Below are 19,302 nucleotides of genomic sequence, written 5' to 3'. Positions count from 1 at the left end.
AGAAAAGGCATTTATTTCTAATATAAGGCACAAAAATAACGAGAAAAGGGGAACTACCAATGGTAGAAAAATAGTAATATTTTTCATCTTTATGATATGACATCCAACAATGAATAAAAATTAACAAAGATCTACATAAATGAATTTTTTTTCTCCTGGCATTTATATAGACTACTTCAGGATTACTTGGTTCATCTTTATGCAGCAGTTGTTGAGTCCAAATCTGGGTTACTAAAATGAGAGAAACCCTAGCTGAGGAAAAATTTATGAAAGAAAAATAAAAGTTTCTCACTTGACTTAGATAAAATAGAGTGGCAGATTATTCTAAACAAAGAAAAGTTATGAGATAATTGTTTTTCAAGGTCAGATAGTAAATTATCTTTTTACTTGTTTTCATTTTCTAATTATTTTCAAAAGAAACATTATATACACGTAAGTTGTAGTAAAAGAAATAAAATGGCTCCTAAATATGGAAATACTCAACCTTAGGAGAAATGCTAATTAAAACTACATTGAGATATATTTTACCTAGTTAAAAGATCTAGAGGCAAAGATCAAATAGTTTGAGAACACACTGCATAGATACATCATTAGGGAAACTCTCATACTTTACTATTAATGTAATTGATACAACTTCAGTGAAAGGCATTTGGTAATAACCATCAAAACTACAAATGTATGTAAGGGCTGACACAGCAAACCACAAATAACTTATCCCACAAATACAATCGAAAACATACAAAATAACTTGCAAGTGCTATTATTCATTATTGTATCATTTATATATAACAAAGGATTAGAAATAACCCAAATGTTTATTAATAAAGGGCTGATTAAATACATCCTGGCACATCATACAATGAAATATTCTGAATCTGTAAAACAGAATGAAGAAGGTCTTCATACATTGAATATGAAATGATCTCTAAGATACACTTTTAAGTGAAAAAAGTGCAAGCTATAGAACAATATGTTAAAAAGGGGCTAAGGAAAAAATACACACCTCTACACACATATTTTTTGGTATATGTATATCTGGAATAATATAAAGGAAACTGATAGCACCTGACAGTGACTGAGTGGCTAGGGAAAGGGGTACTTCTTTTATAGAAAATGACACAAAGAAATGGAAAGACATTCCATGCTCATGGATTGGAAGAATATGTATTGTTAAAATGTCTACACTACCCAAAGCAATCTACACATTTAATACAATCCCCAAAATACCAACAGCATTTTTCACAGAGCTAGAACAAACAATCCTAAAATTTGTATGAAACCACAAAAGACCCCAAATAGCCAAAGCAACTTTGAAAAAGAAAAGCAAAACTAAAGGCGTCACAATTCCGGACTTCAAGTTATATTACAAAACTGTAGTGATCAAAATAGTATGGTACTGGCACAAAAATAGACACACAAATCAATAAAATAGAAAACCGAGAAATGAACCCACAAGTATATGGTCAATTAATCTTTGACAAAGCAGGAAAGACTATCCAAAGGGAAAAAGACAGTCTCTTCAACAAACAGTGTTGGGAAAACTTGATAGAAACATGGAAAAGAATGAAACTGGACCCCTTTCTTACAGCATACACAAAAATAAATTCAAAATGGAATGATGACCTAAATGTGAGACTTGAAACCATAAAAATCCTAGAGGAGAACACAGGCAGTAACTTCTTTGACATCAACAATAGCAACTTCTTTCTAGATATGTCTCCCAAGACAAGGGAAACAAAAGCAAAAATAAACTATTGGGACTTCATCAATATAAAAGCTCCTGCACAGCGAAGGAAACAAAACAAAAAGACAACCTACAGAATGGAAGAAGATATTTGCAAATGACATATCTGATAAGGGGTCAGTATCCAAAATCTATAAAGAATTTATACCACTCAACACCCCAAAACCAAATAATCCAATTAAAAATGGGCAGAAGACATGAATAGACATTTTCCCAAAGAAGACATCCAGATGGCCAAAAGATACACGAAAAGATGCTCAATATCACTTATCATCAGGGAAACACAAATCAAAACTACAATGAGATATCACCTCACACCTGCCAGAATGGTTAATATCAAAAACACAAGAAACAAGTGTTGGCAAGAATGTGGAGAAAAAGGAAACCTCTTGCACTGTTGGTGGGAATGCAAACTGGTGCAGCCTCTCTGGAAAATAGTATGGAGGTTCCTCAAAAAGTTATGATCCAGCAATTATACTACTGGAGATATTTACCCAAAAAATACAAAAATACTGATTTGAAGGGATACATGCACCCCAATGTCTATAGCAGCATTATTTACAATAGCCAAATTATGGAAACAGCCCAAGTGCCCAATGACTGATGAATGGATAAAGAAGATGTGGTCTGTATGTATGTTTATATATATATAATGGAATATTTACTCAGCCATAAAAAAAGAACAAAATCTTGCCATGGGTGGAGCTAGACAGTATTATGCTAAGTGAAATAAGTCAGTCAGAGAAAGACAAATACCATATGATTTCACTCATATGTCGAATTTAAGAAACAAAACAAATTATCATGGGGAGGGGGGCAAACCAAGAAACATACTCCTAATGATGGAGAACAAACTGATGGTTACCAGAGGGGAAGTGGGGGGGGGTCAAAGAGGTGATGGGGATTATATATATAAGCAAATATAAATACCACTATTTCTCCCCTAACTGCATTTAATACAAACATGCCTTGCCTTTGGTTACTTAATATATTTTTGAGATTTTTCCATATTAGTACATAGAAAACTTTTATTCTTTTCTGCAGAGTATTCCATTGCATGAATAAACCACAATTTATTTAGCCAGTTTCTTATTGATCGATATTTGAGATGTTTTCAAATTTTTTTGCTATTTCAGTATGTCTATTCAGCTATAAATAAATTGATCACCCTATTATTGTGCTATAAGAGATATCTATAGGTGGAGTATTCATTATTACATTGAGATTCAAAGAGAGTATAATATGCAATATTATAGTGGTTTTTACAGACTTAATACTAGAAGAAAATTATCTGTACTCCTCAAAAAATGTTTTGTGTAACAAGAAGCAGCACAGCTCAGAGGTTAATAGTGCAGATTTGGCATCCAGACTAAATGTGTTCAAATCCTGGCTGCTTTAAATACTAGCTGTGAAATCTTGGGCAAGTTACTCATCTCTCTGTTTCCTTTCTGTAAAGTGAGGATTATAAGAGCTACCTTCTAGTTGTTGGGAAACTTAAATGAATTTAAATGCAAAGCACTTAAAACAGCACTAGCATGTGTCAATATACAATAAATGCTAGTTATCATTATAATTATTCATGGCAAAACTATTGTTGACAGATAGAAGAAAGAAAAAAAATTAAAGGAGATATATTAGAGCACTGGTTTTCAAATTTGTGGGGGCAGCGGTGGTAATCACAGTCTCCTATGAGTCTGATAACCATTTTCTTCTAAGAAAACTACACATACACAAACATCTTACAAACAATGCTATGGAATTCAAAAAATTACCTGAAGTCCCTGTGTAAGAATTCCAGAGTAATTGGATAAATATGAGAGGATGCATTTAAGTAGGAGAAAATATAAGAGAACCATATAGATTACAATATAATTAGCCCTATTAAGGTAGTAGAAGTAGTGTTACACTAAAACATTTAACTAAATTCGGAAGGTCTAATAGATTACTGTGGAGAACAAACTGTTGTATTGGAACATGTACTAGGTGCCACTCTTGATGAATTCCCATGCTTACCAAAATGTTAAAAAAAATTTAAAAATTTACTGTTAAACTCAAGCATCTCCTGGCTATGAGAAATAATTACTGAATTTATTAGCAAGGTGGCTAAATGTAATGATTAATGTTCAAAAATTCTGACTGGATTTCTACATTTTAGCAACATATTAGAAAATACAATTTTAAATGATTCCATTTATAGTTTAAAAAATAAACAGACAAACAAAAAGACATGCACAGGAAACTTTATAAGAATTCTCTTTGGGATAGGGAAGGAAAAAAAGGATGCTGCCTGTTACTTCCACTGCTTAAAATTCTAACTGGACATGTATTAAGACAAGAATAGGAAAATAAAGATTTGAAGGGAAGAGACAATATTGTCCTTATTCTCAGATGATATGATCATAATTACATAAAATACCTAAAAGAATCAATAGGCAAACTATTAGAACCAGTAAGAGAATTCAGCAAGTGGCCAGTCACAAGAACACACCAAAATCCATATTATTATTCCATACCGGCAAGGAGTAATCAGTATGTCAGAGAAATAAGACATCATTTAGACAGAAACTAAAACCATAAAGCCTCGAGGATTCACTTTATAAAGAATGCTCTAGACTTTAAAATGACAATTTTAAAGTCCTATGAAAAGTATCAAAAGAAGACCTGAATGAATGGACATATAAACTATGCTCAATGCCTTAAAACTACATGTTCAAAACAATTCTCATCTATTATCTTGTGGGATTTTGGAAGAAAATTTACAAATTGATTATAAAATTATTCATGAGAACAAATGTCCATATATAGCTAACCAGAAAAATTACTCTAAATGGAAGTGACATAAAGGGAAAAAAAGTGAAATCGACAAAAGTTAGATTATACAGATGACAAAAATCTAAACAAAAAGAGAGCAAATTTCTATCTAAAGTTGTAACCTAACTTTTCTCACTTCAGTTGAATATATCCATATCCAAGCAATCACTCAACTTGAACATAGGCAAAATACTTTCATTCAGGCCCCACAAACTTACTCCATATTTCTTCCTCCTATTAACTGTGCCAGAAAGGTTCAAGTCTCCCAGGCCCAAAACCCAAGTACAGTATGACTCTTCTCCTTTGACCCCCCCATGTTCAACTAAAATCCTGAGTATTCCATCTCTGAAATCTCTAATTTCTCCCTATTCTCCCCAACTAGCTTTTCTGTTCCCAGTCTCCATTCCTCATACCCCCAAATCTGTCTTATATTAGAATGAGATTTTATCCTAAAATAAAATTTGACTCATGTCACATTTTTGTTCCAAATCTTTCAATGGTCCAAATTCCTTCATGTGAAATTCAAGTCCACTACAACTTCACTTTAATCTATTTCTAACACTATGTGGCATTGTTCCTTTTTGTGCCTCCTAACTGATGCATTTCTTCCCTGTTATATGCCTGGTGCACTACTACAAGTATCACAGCCAACCCCCAGTCAGCTTTCAAAGCCCAGTTCAAGAGTTTCTGCTTCCACATAATTTCCAACTTATGGGAGAAAAATACCTTCCAATAAAAACAAATGACAAAATAAACCATAAGGTAATAAGCACACAAAGAATCACAGCCTATGATGGCCTTTAAATATGAAAGAAGAAAAGTTAATGAAGGAAGTAGATTTTTTTTTCTATTAATCTTCTCCATGCTTGAGGATGCTCAACAGTAGTCCCCCCCACTTATGACAGTTTCGCCTTCTGTGGTTTCAGTTACTGGTGTCAACTGTAGTTTAGAAACAGATGATCCATCTTCTGACAAGTGGTCAGAAGGTCAAAAGTAGTCTAATTCTACATCACAATGCCTACACATCATTCATTTCATCTCATCACGTAGGCATTTTACCATCTCACATCACTACAAGAAGGGAGAGTACAATACAGTAAGATATTTTAAGAGAGAGACTGTATTCACATAACTTTTATTAGAGTATATTGTTATAAATGTTCCATTATTATTGTTAATCTTTTACTGCGCCTAATTTATAAATCAAACTTTATCATAGGTATCCATGTATAGAAAAAAAAAACCTAGTATATATAGGGTTTGGTACAAGTACTGGCTTCAGGCATCCACTGGGGGGTCTTAGAACATATCCCCTGCAGATAAGGGGGAACTACTGTATGCCAAAGGGAACACTTTTAAGTTGAAATTTAAAAATAAATAACTATGAAAGAAAATATCTAATGGATGAACATTTTTAATTTAGTCAATATCCATAAACTTTAAATGTTTTGAGGATAAATGTGCAGAGTTTATCTTGAATCACTTAAAAAAAAACAAAGAATCTAAACTATTTAATGCAATGGTCAATTACGTAAGAGAGAAAGAATGATCAACTGCTTAATTCTGATATACTGCAGGCTTCGAAGACTAGTGATAAATGTCTTAATTCCCATATCAAATTCCCTGGAAACAGAAGACAGATATCAGGATTATAATCCTGTAAGCAGTTTGTTTTACTTACCTTCTGGTTCCCTATTCTGTCACTTTCTTGCCTACTCACATCAACCCAGTTTTATAAAATAGATTAAACTAGTGGTAATTCATGTATCCAAATTTTTAACATAACTATGTACAAATTGAACATTTTCCTGTTCTGAAATTATATAAATGCTATGTCTTCAGACAACCAGCTTTCTGACCAACATAACTTTTAAACAGATAGTAAAAGTAGATGATGATCAGTGATTAATATACCAAGATGATAAAAATAATGATAAATATATCAATATGAATACTATGATCCTGTTCAACTACTGCATTCACTGAATTCATACAAAAGTGCTCAAATATCAAGTATTAGTAATATTATTATAAAAGTGAGTGGATACTAGCAAATACAAAAAATAACATTAATAGTAAATGTTCTAAATATTTATTACTTTGAGTTAGACTAACATACTTGCATGACAGTTCTGTATATAGATTTAAGGATTATACTATGTGTCAGTACATTTCGAAAAATTAATTAATTGTAAAAATAAGACTTCTTATTCTCTACCCCAAATTATACCTGGCAGCTAGGTAAATCTTCCCCAAAAAGGTGGTGCTGAAGAAGGCTGGTGATTCTGAGGAAAGGTAAGCAGAAGTCCTGTAAGTATTTTTCCATGGATTCAGGAGACCAAGCAATAGGGCTAACCTAAAGTTAAAAAAGAGAATCTGAACAATTTATTCTATAACAGATATAGCTTAAAAATTACATTCATAATGGCAACAATATCCACATTTTTAACAAATAACCACTACACTTGGAGCATACCATTGCACATTCCTGAGTTCCTTCTTCATGGTATAACTTTCCTTTAGATAGTTCACTTATCACAAAGCTCAGTAACACTTCATAAGACTTCTCTGCATCACATGTATTCTGGGAAAAAATGAAAAATGAGCTCCATCAGTCACTGAAAATTACAGAAAAAAATTACACTGGAAAGAACACTTTTTAATAAGTAGAGCTATAACTGTGACTACATTTTTTTCACAAATGTAAACTTCAACTCCTCAAAATCTGTGTACAACAGTACACCTCTGGATTCACAATGAAATTGGGTATGTGATAAAACTATTCCAATACTTATTTCTGTAAAATTTTTTTAAAAGACTTTATTTAATTATTTGATAGAGAGTAGGATGGGGATAGGAGCAGAGGGAGAAGCAGGCTCTGTGCTGAGCAGGGAGCCCAACGTGGGGCTTGAGCCCAGGACTCTGAGATCATGACCTGAGCCGAAGGTAGATGCATAACCGACTGAGCCACCCAGGCTCCTCTCCAATACTTCTTTAAAAGACAGATGTAAATTACATAACATATGTGTAAATGAACATATGTAAATCATATCTTTTGACCCAGTAATTTCTACTCCTGGAAATTCTTCCTAGGGAAATAATCTAAAAGAAAAAAATAACTATCCACCCAAGACATTCATTGCAGCACGATAATAATAAAAAACTAGAAATGACCAACAAAAGTGAAGCAGTTACCTAAATCATGCCATATCAACTCAAAAGAATATTTTATAGGCAGGCAGTGAATATGACAAATTTGAGCTGTATGAAAAAATGTTCATATGATGTGAAAAAAGCCAACAGAAGCAATGTACATACACTCATTATAATGGCAAAATCATACATGCATGAAATAGAAGAAAACATGAACCATAAATTTTTTCTTTCACAATTTCCCTTGAATAAAATTTGTTAAAACAACTTAATGTGAAAGTAATATAGGACAATATGCTTATTAAAAAATGTACAAATATTTATATTAAATAACAGTTTACAAATTAAGCTTAATGATGCTATACTTTTTATAAGATAGGAGAAATAAAGGCTATTTATAAATTCAAATTTATTTCAATAAGGTTTTTTTGTTTTTTGTTTTTTATAAGAGAGAGAATGTGTGCAGTGGCGTGGTGTGGGGAGGAGGGGCAGAGGGAAAGGGAGAGAGAGAATCTTAAGTAGGCTCTAAGCCCAGCAGAGTCCCACATGGGGCTTGTTCTCACAACCCTGAGATCATGACCTGAGCTGATCAAGAGCCAAATGCTTAACCTACTGAGCCATCCAGGAACCCCTGTCAATAAGTCTTCTTACACATAAAGAAATATGCCCTTTTTTATATTCACTGAGATATTAGAGGTTGTTGCAAATTACAGTAAGGTGTAAACTGGACTAAAGTAATAACTTTGCTATGATGTCATTTATTCTACTCATTAACTATACTTTTTAAATAGTAAAATATAAGACTTGAGTAAACACTATAGGATATATGTTTATCCTGACAGTCTGATAAGCACTAAATGTGTGAACAAACACAATTTGTTATTTGACGATACTTAGTCTTCCTATTGTTTCTCATGGGTTATTGTGCTCTCTTCACCTAGACAGTAAATTCCAAAATGCCAGGAACTATACTTTGTAGTTTATATGTTTCGCTTTGCATAACAAAATTCTGAGCAATAAATACCTGCTGTCTAGTTGAGAGAATTTATTTTGGTAATGTTGGAGTTCTTGACCTTGGAACTTGCCTAGATAATCAATTCTTTGCATTATCTTTAAATTACTCCTCTGCTTTCTGTCATATCATTCAGCCATGAGGTGTTATCATGTCCTGATTCTAAACTACAAAAACAGTCCTGACTCTATAACTGCACTCTTTAAATCATGTGATCCACTCCACCCTTGCCTAATTAACCAAGAGGATGATCACTTGCCAAATATGATGACCTACAGGTTACATATAATTCACAACAATCAATATCCCACTAAATTCAAAACAGCAACACATTGTTTTGAAAATTAATTTAATCAGAGTAGTTTTTAAATAGGCAGAGTTCACTTAAACTCAAAATGCAGAAGACGCAAGAAAATATTACCATGATTTTGCTGCTTATAACCAATGTGACATATTAAAGTTTCTGAAAATATATAATTCAGCCTAAAAGCTTCCTAAATTCAATACACCCTTGATTAAAAGATTTACAGAGTATAACAACAGAGAAGTATTTCAAGTCATAATACTTTCTAACTTATGGGAAAAATATCCTCCAATAAAAATAAATGATGTTGAGATCATCCAAGTAAGTTACTGAGTGATAATCAGCTTTTAAGTCATTATTATCAAAATACATCTTAAGCACTTCTTTTACACATGGCAGGTACTGTATCAGATCAGGAAGTCAAATATAATGTAATATTCACTCTTTTGTATGGAGAACTTCTGATCAGATTTATTAGATAAGAAAATAATTTTCATATGTAAGAAGTCTTAGGAAAGCATATTATTATATAGGCAATATTTGAATTTACAAAGAGGATTGTAAAGCTTAAGAAGAGGATTTCTGAGACCATGGATGAAAGAACTAGAATCAAGATCAAAAGAATCCAATGGGAGGGGTGCCTGGGTGGCTCAGTGGGTTAGGCGTCTGCCTTCCACTCAGGTTATGGTCCCGGGGCCCTGGGACCAAGCCTCTCGTGGGGCTCCCTGCTGAGTGGGGAGTCTGCTTCTCCCTCTTCCTCTGTCCCTCCCCCCTGCTCGTGCTCTCTCTCTCACTCTCTCTCTCAAATAAACAAAGTCCTAAGGAAAAAAAAGAAGCCAATGGGAGAGATTGCAAAGGAATGTGGGTTAAATGAAGAAAAGGATCAGAGGTTGAGAGATGCAATAGTTAGGCGTGGGGCAGATGCTTTGTCTAAATTATAGTAGTTCTTCAAATTTTGGGGGTGACAGGCCCTTTGAGTATATACTGGATGCTATGGTCCCACTCCCCAGCAAAACAAAATAAAACAAAACAAAAGGAAAGGAAAAGACCTCAGATTATGAAACCCCGGAATAGTCTTTTAACAGAAATTCCACTAACCAAAAGAACATAATTTATACTAACTGTAATAATGATTTTTCCAGCACAACTAAACGTCATTATCCTTTAAAAATACATAGTACATATTTTTTTATTGCCCTGGACCAGATTGAGCTGGCAAAAATCTGTTTTCACTGGAATTATCATACCTGATGATAAGAAAATGAGGGATGGAATGAATAAGCGAGACTCAATGAAGAAAGGAAAGAAGTAAAGAAGGGGGTGAGAAGGAAGGAATAAGTAAAGGAAGAAGGAACTTAAAAAAAGAAGAATGAATGATGCAGAATAGTTACAGAAATCACAATGATGTATTTCATTACTTGTAAACATTGTTTTTGCTATTATTTACAATCTGCTATGTATCTAAATGTTTAGATCTATTATAGAAAAAGCTAGCAACATGTGGCAAACCAACAAACAAGATAACCATAATTTTTTGTTTCCATTCACTAAAAGCAATTTATATGGCTATAAACTTCTAATTTATGTTCTGATAAGAATCTGCCTTACATTAAATGTTTCATTAACTATTTTTTAAAATAGCTAATAATTATCAAATTGAGAAAGAAAATTGACAGAACAGTTACCCTAAATTAGTTCCATCATAGATTTACAACTGTCTAATTTTCTGTCATAAGGTCTCATTTTAGCAAACAGATGAATATATTTAGACCTAAATAATATCAGAAAATGTTTTAAATGTGTACTGTTTCATGATCAGATTATTAAAGAAATATATATATATTTTTAAAGATTTTATTTATTTTGAAAGAGAGAGAGAGACAGCAAGAGAGGGAACACAAGCAGGGGGGGAATGGAAGAGGGAGAAGCAGGCTTCCTGCTGAGCAGAGAGCCCAATGCAGGGCTCGAAGCCAGGACCCTGGGATCATGACCTGAGTCGAAGGCAGATGCTCAATGACTGAGCCACCCAGGCGCCCCAAGGAAATACATTTAAACAATGACACAGCAAAGAAACCTAAAATACCTGATGTGAATACTAACAATCCAAATATCAAATTACAGTGCAGAGATACTGAAAGAGTATTTAGAAAAAAAGAAAGATAATTGCAGAAGGCAAAATTATCCAAGAATGAACTATTTAGTGGCAGGAGTTCAGTCTAGTATTCAGGCCAACAACCAATATCCCTAATTAAGACATAATAAACTTGGTGATAATACTATATTAAATTTTTGTGCATATAACCATGGTTTGATGGGGAACCTGGGTGGCTCAGCTGTTAAGCGTCTGCCTTCAGCTCAGGTCATGATCCCAGGGTCCTGGGATCAAGCCCTGCATTGGGCTCCCCGCTCCGCGGGAAGCCTGCTTCTCCCTTACCCACTCCCTGTACATGTGTTCTCTCTCTCACTGTGTCTCTCTCTGTCAAATAAATAAATAAAATTAAAAAAAAATAATCATGGTTTGGGAGTCAACTAGTAATAAAAGTGAAGATTATATTGAACACATTTCATGTATAAGTTTTTTCTCCTTTGATATAAGTACATATGATTTTAATACAAACCTTTCAGTAAGGTTTAAAACCTCTTGAAGAGTCTATAAACCAATCAATAGGTTCAATTAACACTACACTCACTATTTTTTCCTACCAACCTCCCCAAATAAACACTGAAGTAATTTTCTTATTTTACCTACCTCTCAGCCAAACCACTAAGTCACAGTTCTTTGGTTCTATAGTATCACTTTTGTTCTGAAGTCACTGAAAATACTTATGTTTAACTAAACTTGCATACTTTTTCTAAATTGTTTATGTAATTTTAGTCAGAAAACTTTAAATTTGCTAAGAACTTATGTATTTTTTTTAAGAGGGGGAGCGGGGTGGGGCAGGGGGAGAGGGACAGAATCTTTAGCAGGCTCCATGCCAAGCACGGAGCCAGACATGAGGCTCAATCCCACAACCTGAGATCATGACCTGAGCCAAAATCAAGAGCTGGATGCTTAACTGACTGAGCCACCCAGGTGCCCCACTTATGTATTTTTTTTTTAACACGGAAAAATTACTATTTAAAGAAGCATAATTAAGAAAAGACTAGGATTTTTAAATTCCTAAGTGATGAGTCAAAAGCCATCTTTGGATTGATTGGAAATAGGAGCAAGGAGAAGAAAAGATGACAAATAAGTAAAATAGGTAAGTTTGCAGATACTTTATTATTTGCTTACTGGTTGGCACAATTTTTATGACTTCTCTAAGTTTAAGGCTTGCAAGCAAAAGCAAAACAAAACTGCCTAAATAAAAAGGGAAAAAGGCCAAGGGTTTACAGAGAGATGCAGAAGACCTCACTGATTAAGGAAATATTTTTAACTTTTTTAACCTAATGGTGCTCATTTCAATTAAAATACTATTATTAACTCATTTGCCTTCCAAACACCTAATCTCACTCACTCATATCCCCAACTTAAATGAGTTCACCAAACTACTAAATGACAAATTCAGAGAAGACACTAACCTTTTTGAGAGCTCCCGTGTGTTTCCAGGCTGACCTATCTTCCTCATTGCATTTAACTGAAAGTGCCACAAGAGCTTGTGTGTATAGTAGGGTAAAAAGCACCTTCACAATGCAGGTGAAATGGTCTACAAGAGAAAGAGAAGATAATTATTTCTTTGGAATCTAGACATTTTGTACTCAAGATCATTTCACAAATATATGTCTTTCCTTAAACATATAATTGGTTTTTGTTCAACATTTAAGAAGTTAATAAAATGAGATTATGTGATATTATATTTGCTAACTGATCTGAAATCATAAAAGCAAAATTCCTTTATTCAACCACAGAATACGTAAATGAGAGGCATTTAGCATAGTGTAAAGCATGCTCTGTTTTAGAAGACCAGAGTGCTAATGCCACTCAACCTTGGAATAGCTGTGTAATCTTGGCAAATCCCCTTACTGGACATTAAGTGCTTAACAACAATGTCTAGGAGCCAATGTTTAAAACCAACACTTCATCCAAATCTAGTATGATATAAACCTTATAAAGAATATAACATATAATGCAGAACTTCTGAAGTTAAAAAAAAAAGGAAATACCAATATATTAGGCACTCTGAGTTTAAAAATTCAATTTAAAACTATAACAATGCAAAAACAGTAGTAACAATACATAAAATGCCTGGTAGCTTCTGGCACATATTAGGTACTTAATAAATGATACCTTAAAATCATAATTAATATTTACATACAGCTAATAACTTAGAAAATTTCCTCAAATGTCTCATTCAATCCTCATAACAGTCTCAACTGGACATCTGAGCTTCAAAAGGATGTGCCTCCGATAAAAAGGTAATAAGCACCCAGGTCTGAACTTGAATCCACATAGATCATTTTATTGCAGATTCAGTATTCCTTCTATTGTAAATATTATGCTGCTCCACTAATAAATGGGTACTACCATTTAATCAGCTGCTGAAGTCAGAAACCTATAGATACCCCTGATACTTTCCTATTTCATTCTCCCCACGTGAAAACAATCACTAAGTCCTGTCAATTCTACTTTTAATAACTATCTCAAGTCAGTTCCAACACCTTGGACTAGGCTTCTAACCTTTCTTGCCTACACCTATAATCCCAGATTAATTAGTTGTGTTGGGGGTCCCCAAGACCACTTCCAGGCTGATGATGCACCAGGAGGATTCACAAGACTCAGCATATAGTCCTATGATTTATTATAGCAAGAGATATAAAGTAAAATCAGAGAAGGCAAAAGGCACATTGGGCATAGTCCAGATGAAACTTCCAGAGTTCTCTACCAGTAGAGTAACACAGGGCATGCTTAATTCCTCCTAACATTAAGTTGTGAAAGCATGTGAGAAATTGACACCAGGGAAGCTTGTTAAGAGAAATTCAGTGCCCAAGGTTTTTACTCGGGGCAGGTCACATAGGCACCCTCTGCCTAGCACATATCAAAGTTCTAAACTCTCATGGGGAAAGCAGGTATGTCAGCATAAACCACTGTTTGTTTGTACAGTTTAGACACAGTGAGCCACTCTCATCAATTCTGTGGATGGTGGAGATGATGGAGACCCTCCCCAAATCGAAGTTCCCAGATGCCAGGCAAGGCCTTTCCAAAAGTTAACAGTCAGGTCTTGTATGTTAACTTTCTCCTGCACAGTGATTTATGTGCATCATCCCTTAGCCCCCTGCAATCTACTTTTTATTATTATTATTAGAGCCAGACTGATCTTTTTAAAAGAAATATTTGGTATCCTCCCAGTGGGTCTCCATACAAGTTGAAACACTCTTTCCTTCCTCATAGTCTAGCTAACTCTTAAGTCAGATGACACCTTAAGGTCACTTCCTAAGGAAAATCTTTCCTGATTTTAAAGTGAGTGAGTGGGTGTGTGCATGCATACACACGCAAGCACTGTCTCTTACTCATGTTGATAGGCTGGGATGGGAACTATATAGCTGAGCAAGTCAGAGTGCCTGTCTGGGATCTTTCTAACTAGAGGTAAATGGAAAGTATAAAGATGTGAGTCTTGAAGTGTCAGAGGTCATTCTCCTGGTCTATGGTAGAGACTGTCTAGAGTAACACTGAATGAAGCAGACCCACAGAGGGGAGAGACTCAAGATGGCAAAAACCCTGCCAGCATCCAAAGCCCTTGTTCTGGTAATTCCCAAGACTACCCTCAACTCCTACAGTTTGGTAATGTGAGTCCATCAGTGCTCTTCCTTTGTGCTTATAAGCTAGCTCTAAGTGGATTTCTAAATATCCTAACACCTAGGTGATAAGCATATACCAGAATATAGATGTTAAGAACTTAAGATCTTAATGTTTAATGCTTAAAACAGTAAACAGCAATGCTGTTTTAAATGCTCATTTAAAACAGATGCTTAAAACAGTAAAGAGCAATGACAATCAGTAAATATCTGTTGTTATTAATGTTAGTATTTATATTACCTGGTTGATTATCTATAGGCATTTGATTTATAGCCCCTAGACTGGCCAATGGAAGCCACTGAAGAACTTTAAGCATGAGAATGCTAATATCAGATTTGTATTTTAAAATAGTCACTGTTGGTACAGGGTTAAGATGGTGGAGGAGTAGAGCAACCCTAAGCTTACCTCTTCCCTCAAAAACAGCTAGATAAATATTAATCTATCCAAATATCATTCAGAACACCCAAAAAAATTGATCTGAGGACTGAGAGAACAAAGCTGCATGGCTACAAGCAGAAAAAGTGACCACCTCATAGGAGGTAGGATCTGCAGAGAGTTGATTTGGGGGAGAAAAGAGCCATGGGAGCTGTGGAGGGGAGGAGCCCCGATCACAGAGAGAGGAGCAAAAGAGAAAGAAAGAGAGAGAGAGAGAGAGTGAAGAAAGAGTAAAAACACACACACAGGGGACTGCACCAGAAAACTCTTCCCCAAAACCACTGATTGAGAAAAGGAGAAAGTTTAAATACTGAGTTTTTTATAAATAGCAGAGTGCAGAGTCTGAAGTTTCAGAGGTCTGCACCATCACCAAGGTCATGCCTCGTGGCCTTAGTGGTACTCCTGCGGGGAAGGAGGGTGGAGACCAGGGAGTGGGCAGCGTGGTCTGAAGATCCCCTGGGTCCCACAGGAAGAAACAGTTCCCCTGCTTGGTGTGCATTTGGTAGAGGTGATATGGCCTCTCTGGGGGCAAAAGACCCTGTGGGTGCCATTGAGCTACCCTCTTCACCAGCACAGGAGCAAAGAAGCTGGCTGAGGGCAGCAAACCTTGGCAGTGGCTTTGTGCTATGATTTATCATAAACTCCAAACCATTGTGCAGTTGTGTGACTGTTTTTTGGGACTAGCCGGCACCAGCCACAGAGCAGCGAGATCCTCCCCCAGAGGATCAGTGCAGGTCCAGCTTCAGGGGGTCTCTCAAGTTTGGAGTTTTGAAATTTAGCTGTGCCTGAGATAAAATACAGGAGTGCTCTACCACCTGGCAGGCATTCAGCTTGGACACAGACAGGGTGAAGGCAGGGATCTGATGGAAGCTGGGGACACAGGAGGGGTAATTGTTTGCTTGTCTGCGAGGGCTTCCTGAGGAGTGATGGGCATGAGCTCTCAGTCCTGAGATGACAGAGTGGGTTGAAGCCATCCCCCCCCCCACCCCCCGCCAACTCTGTCTCCCATTAACACTGACCAACTTCAGTGAGCAAAACAGCACCACCAAATGGAAGCCAGAGCTGCTTACACCAAGCCCCGCCTCCCTGCACCCTGCAGGTGCATCTCCACTAAGGCAAGTCCACCTAAGAATGAGAGCAGCAGGCTCCTCCCCCAGAAGACCAGCACAAACCCCTTGCCCACAGCAAGTCTACCGATCATAGAGAGCTTTAAAGCTGCAGCTCTAGGAGAAGCAGGATCTAGCTTCCTTTGGGGTTTTCTTGGGTTTTTGGTTTTCTTTTTTGTTTTTGATACAGAAAAAGCAATTATTTTATTTTTTTGATCAAGCTTCTCTTAACAAGCGGACCAAAACACACCTAGCATCTAGCTTCCTTTATTTTTTTTTTATTTTTTTTATTTGGACCTCCAAAATGACAAGATGGAGGAATTCACCCCAAAAGAAAGAAAAGGAAGAAGTAACAGCCAGGGATTTAATCAAAACAAATATAAGTAAGATGTCTAAACTAGAATTTGAAACAACAATTATAAGGATACTAGGTGGACTTGAAAAAAAAAACCACAGAGGACACTAGAGAATCCCTTACTACAGAGATAAAAGAACTAAAAACTAGTCAGGCTGAAAATTTTTTAAAAATGCTATAACTGATGTAAACCCGAATGGATGCCATGACAACAAGGATGGATGAAGCAGAGGAATGAATCAGTGATGTAGAAGATAAAATTATGGAAAATAATGAAACTAAGAAGAGGGAAAGAAAGGTATTGGATCATGAATGTAGACGTGGAACTCAGCGACTCCTTAAAGTGTAATAACATTCATATTATAGAAGTCCCAGAAGATGAAGAGAGACAAAAAGGGGCAAAAGGTTTGTTTGAGCAAATTATTGTTGAAAATTTCCCCTAATCTGGGGAAAGAAACAGACATCAAAATCCATTAGAGAGAACTCCTATTAAATTCAACAAAAGCTGGCCATCACCAAGACATATCATAGTCAAATTCACAAAATGAACACACAAGGAAAGAATCCTGAAAGCAGCAAGGGGAGAAAAGTCCTTAACTTACAAGGGAAGACAGATCAGGTTCACAGCAGATCTGTCCACAGAAACTTGGCAGGCCAGAAGAATGTGGCAGGATATATCCAACATGCTAAATGGGAAAAATACGTAACCAAGAATACTTTATCCAGCAAGGCTATCATTCAAAATAGGAGAGATAGTTTCCCAGACAAACATAAAGTAAAGGCATTCGTGACCACTAAATTAGCCCTGCAAGATATATTAAAGGGGACTCTTTGAGTGGGGGGAAAATAAGACCAAAAGCAACAAAGAGTAGAAAGGAATAGAGAACATCTCCAAAAACACTACCTTTACAGGTAACACAATGTTTCTAAATTCATATCTATCAATAATCACTCTGAATGTAAATGGACTAAATGCTCCAAACAAAAGACACAGGGTATCAGAATGGATAAAAAAGCAAGACCCATCTAAAATATTCACGGCTGCTTCTTAGGAGAAAGGGACTGAAACAAGGCAAGATTAGTGGCAAGACAACCTATTAGCAGATAGCAAAAGTACCACAAATGAGAAATTAGATGACCTGAACTAAGGAAGAATAATGATGATGGAGAGAATGAGTTAAATTAGAGAAATTTAAATGATAAAAAAGACAGCATTTGGTAACCCTCTGAAGGTAGAGAATGATGGTAGTCTCTCACTGTAAAGTAATGGTCTTCCAGTGTTCACCTTCAGGTGGTTTGATAGTGGGGTTTTGGTTTTGGGTTTTTTAAAAGCACACTGACTGAGAGAGAGTAGATGTCCAATTTTTCCCTTTCCTTTTAAAATGTTGATAATTGGATTTGAAAGGCTTTGTTCTCTGTTGCAACCTTAGAAGATAGCAACCGATGGACCCAATGTACATCTTATATGAGTGATTTCTTTTTTCTTCCAAGTCCCTAAAAAAAAAATGATTTCACATGGTAAGCATTTAGTAAATATTTGTTGGATGAATGAGTGAATGTGGGAACTTAAGCATAAGCTGTGACTTTAAAATGCCATTTGAAATACTTGAAAAACGATGATAATCAAAGCAGGAAAAAAATGACTGAAACTCGAAATTAACATTTTGCTGCATTGAGAAGCTAAGATTATGCTTATAGTAGCTGTTATTTTCCTTAAATATATTACTTCTTTTTAAGCAAAAAAAAAAAATGTGGTTTAAAATGAGAGGGCATTATATACGAGTGGTATTTCTGGGCATTACTTTACTTGAAATGCCCGTGCAAACAGACTGTGCACCACGGCACAGACTGTACACTTTACAGTGCTACTGCATGACAGAAAAAAGGGGTGGGGGAACATGGTGCTGTGAGGGCTAGTCAATAATGGAAAACTGATCACATAGGATACAAGAGTTTGGTATGGAAGAAACGTTAGCCTGGAGCTCTTTAAAAAGTGAATTTTTTCTTAGGATCAAAAATGAAAATTATATTCCTTACTTCCTATTCTAAACGTCTGTGAACTGAAGTTTCTTTTTTTTTAGGGGGAAGGAGCAGAGGAAGAGGGAGGGAGAGAATCTTAAGCAGGATCCATGCCCAGCATGGAGCCAGACACAGGGCTCTATCTCTCGACCCTGAGATCATGAGCTGAGTCGAAATCAAGAGTCAGACACCCAGCTGACTGAGCCACCCAGGCACCCATGTGAAATGAAGTTTCTGAAGTCCTGGACAGGTGCCATATCTACCTCATTATACTATTTGAGAACATGAAGTCATTGGTTTTGTTATTTACATTCAATTTATCATTTTAAAAAAAATCTTAAAAGAGTTCACAACTCATTAAATTAAAACATTTTAAATAGAAAATATGTGTAAATCTTTGCCTATATTTCTGACAATTTCATCAAGATAAAATCCTAAAAAAAAAGGAATAAATATTTCAAAGGGTACTGACATAACTGAGACAACCCCTTGACTCTTTAATGATACCAATAAAATCTGAATAAACCAGATTTTCTTCAATGGGTAATGCATAAGCATGCAATGAGCAATTTTCAAAAATAAGACAATTA

General features: G+C 35.6%; 1 protein-coding gene across 6 annotated transcripts in view; it reads right to left on the bottom strand.

Annotated features, from left to right (window-relative positions):
- UBR3 (ubiquitin protein ligase E3 component n-recognin 3) overlaps window positions 1-19,302 on the bottom strand; it is a 225,045-nt gene that overhangs the window by 13,514 nt on the left and 192,229 nt on the right. For all 6 annotated transcript variants that reach the window (XM_027588550.2, XM_027588549.2, XM_027588553.2 and 3 more), the window contains 3 exons: window positions 12,586-12,710; window positions 7,032-7,139; window positions 6,786-6,911 (listed from right to left, as the gene is read on the bottom strand). In XM_027588550.2, coding sequence (XP_027444351.1) covers window positions 6,786-6,911; window positions 7,032-7,139; window positions 12,586-12,710 — 359 coding nt within the window. The remainder of the gene's footprint in view (window positions 1-6,785; window positions 6,912-7,031; window positions 7,140-12,585; window positions 12,711-19,302) is intronic.

Source organism: Zalophus californianus, chromosome 3 (genome assembly GCF_009762305.2).
Source record: "Zalophus californianus isolate mZalCal1 chromosome 3, mZalCal1.pri.v2, whole genome shotgun sequence".
NCBI classification, from domain to species: Eukaryota; Metazoa; Chordata; class Mammalia; order Carnivora; family Otariidae; genus Zalophus; species Zalophus californianus.
The sequence above is the reverse complement of the archived record's forward strand: the minus strand, read 5'-3'. Positions and strand labels throughout refer to the sequence as shown.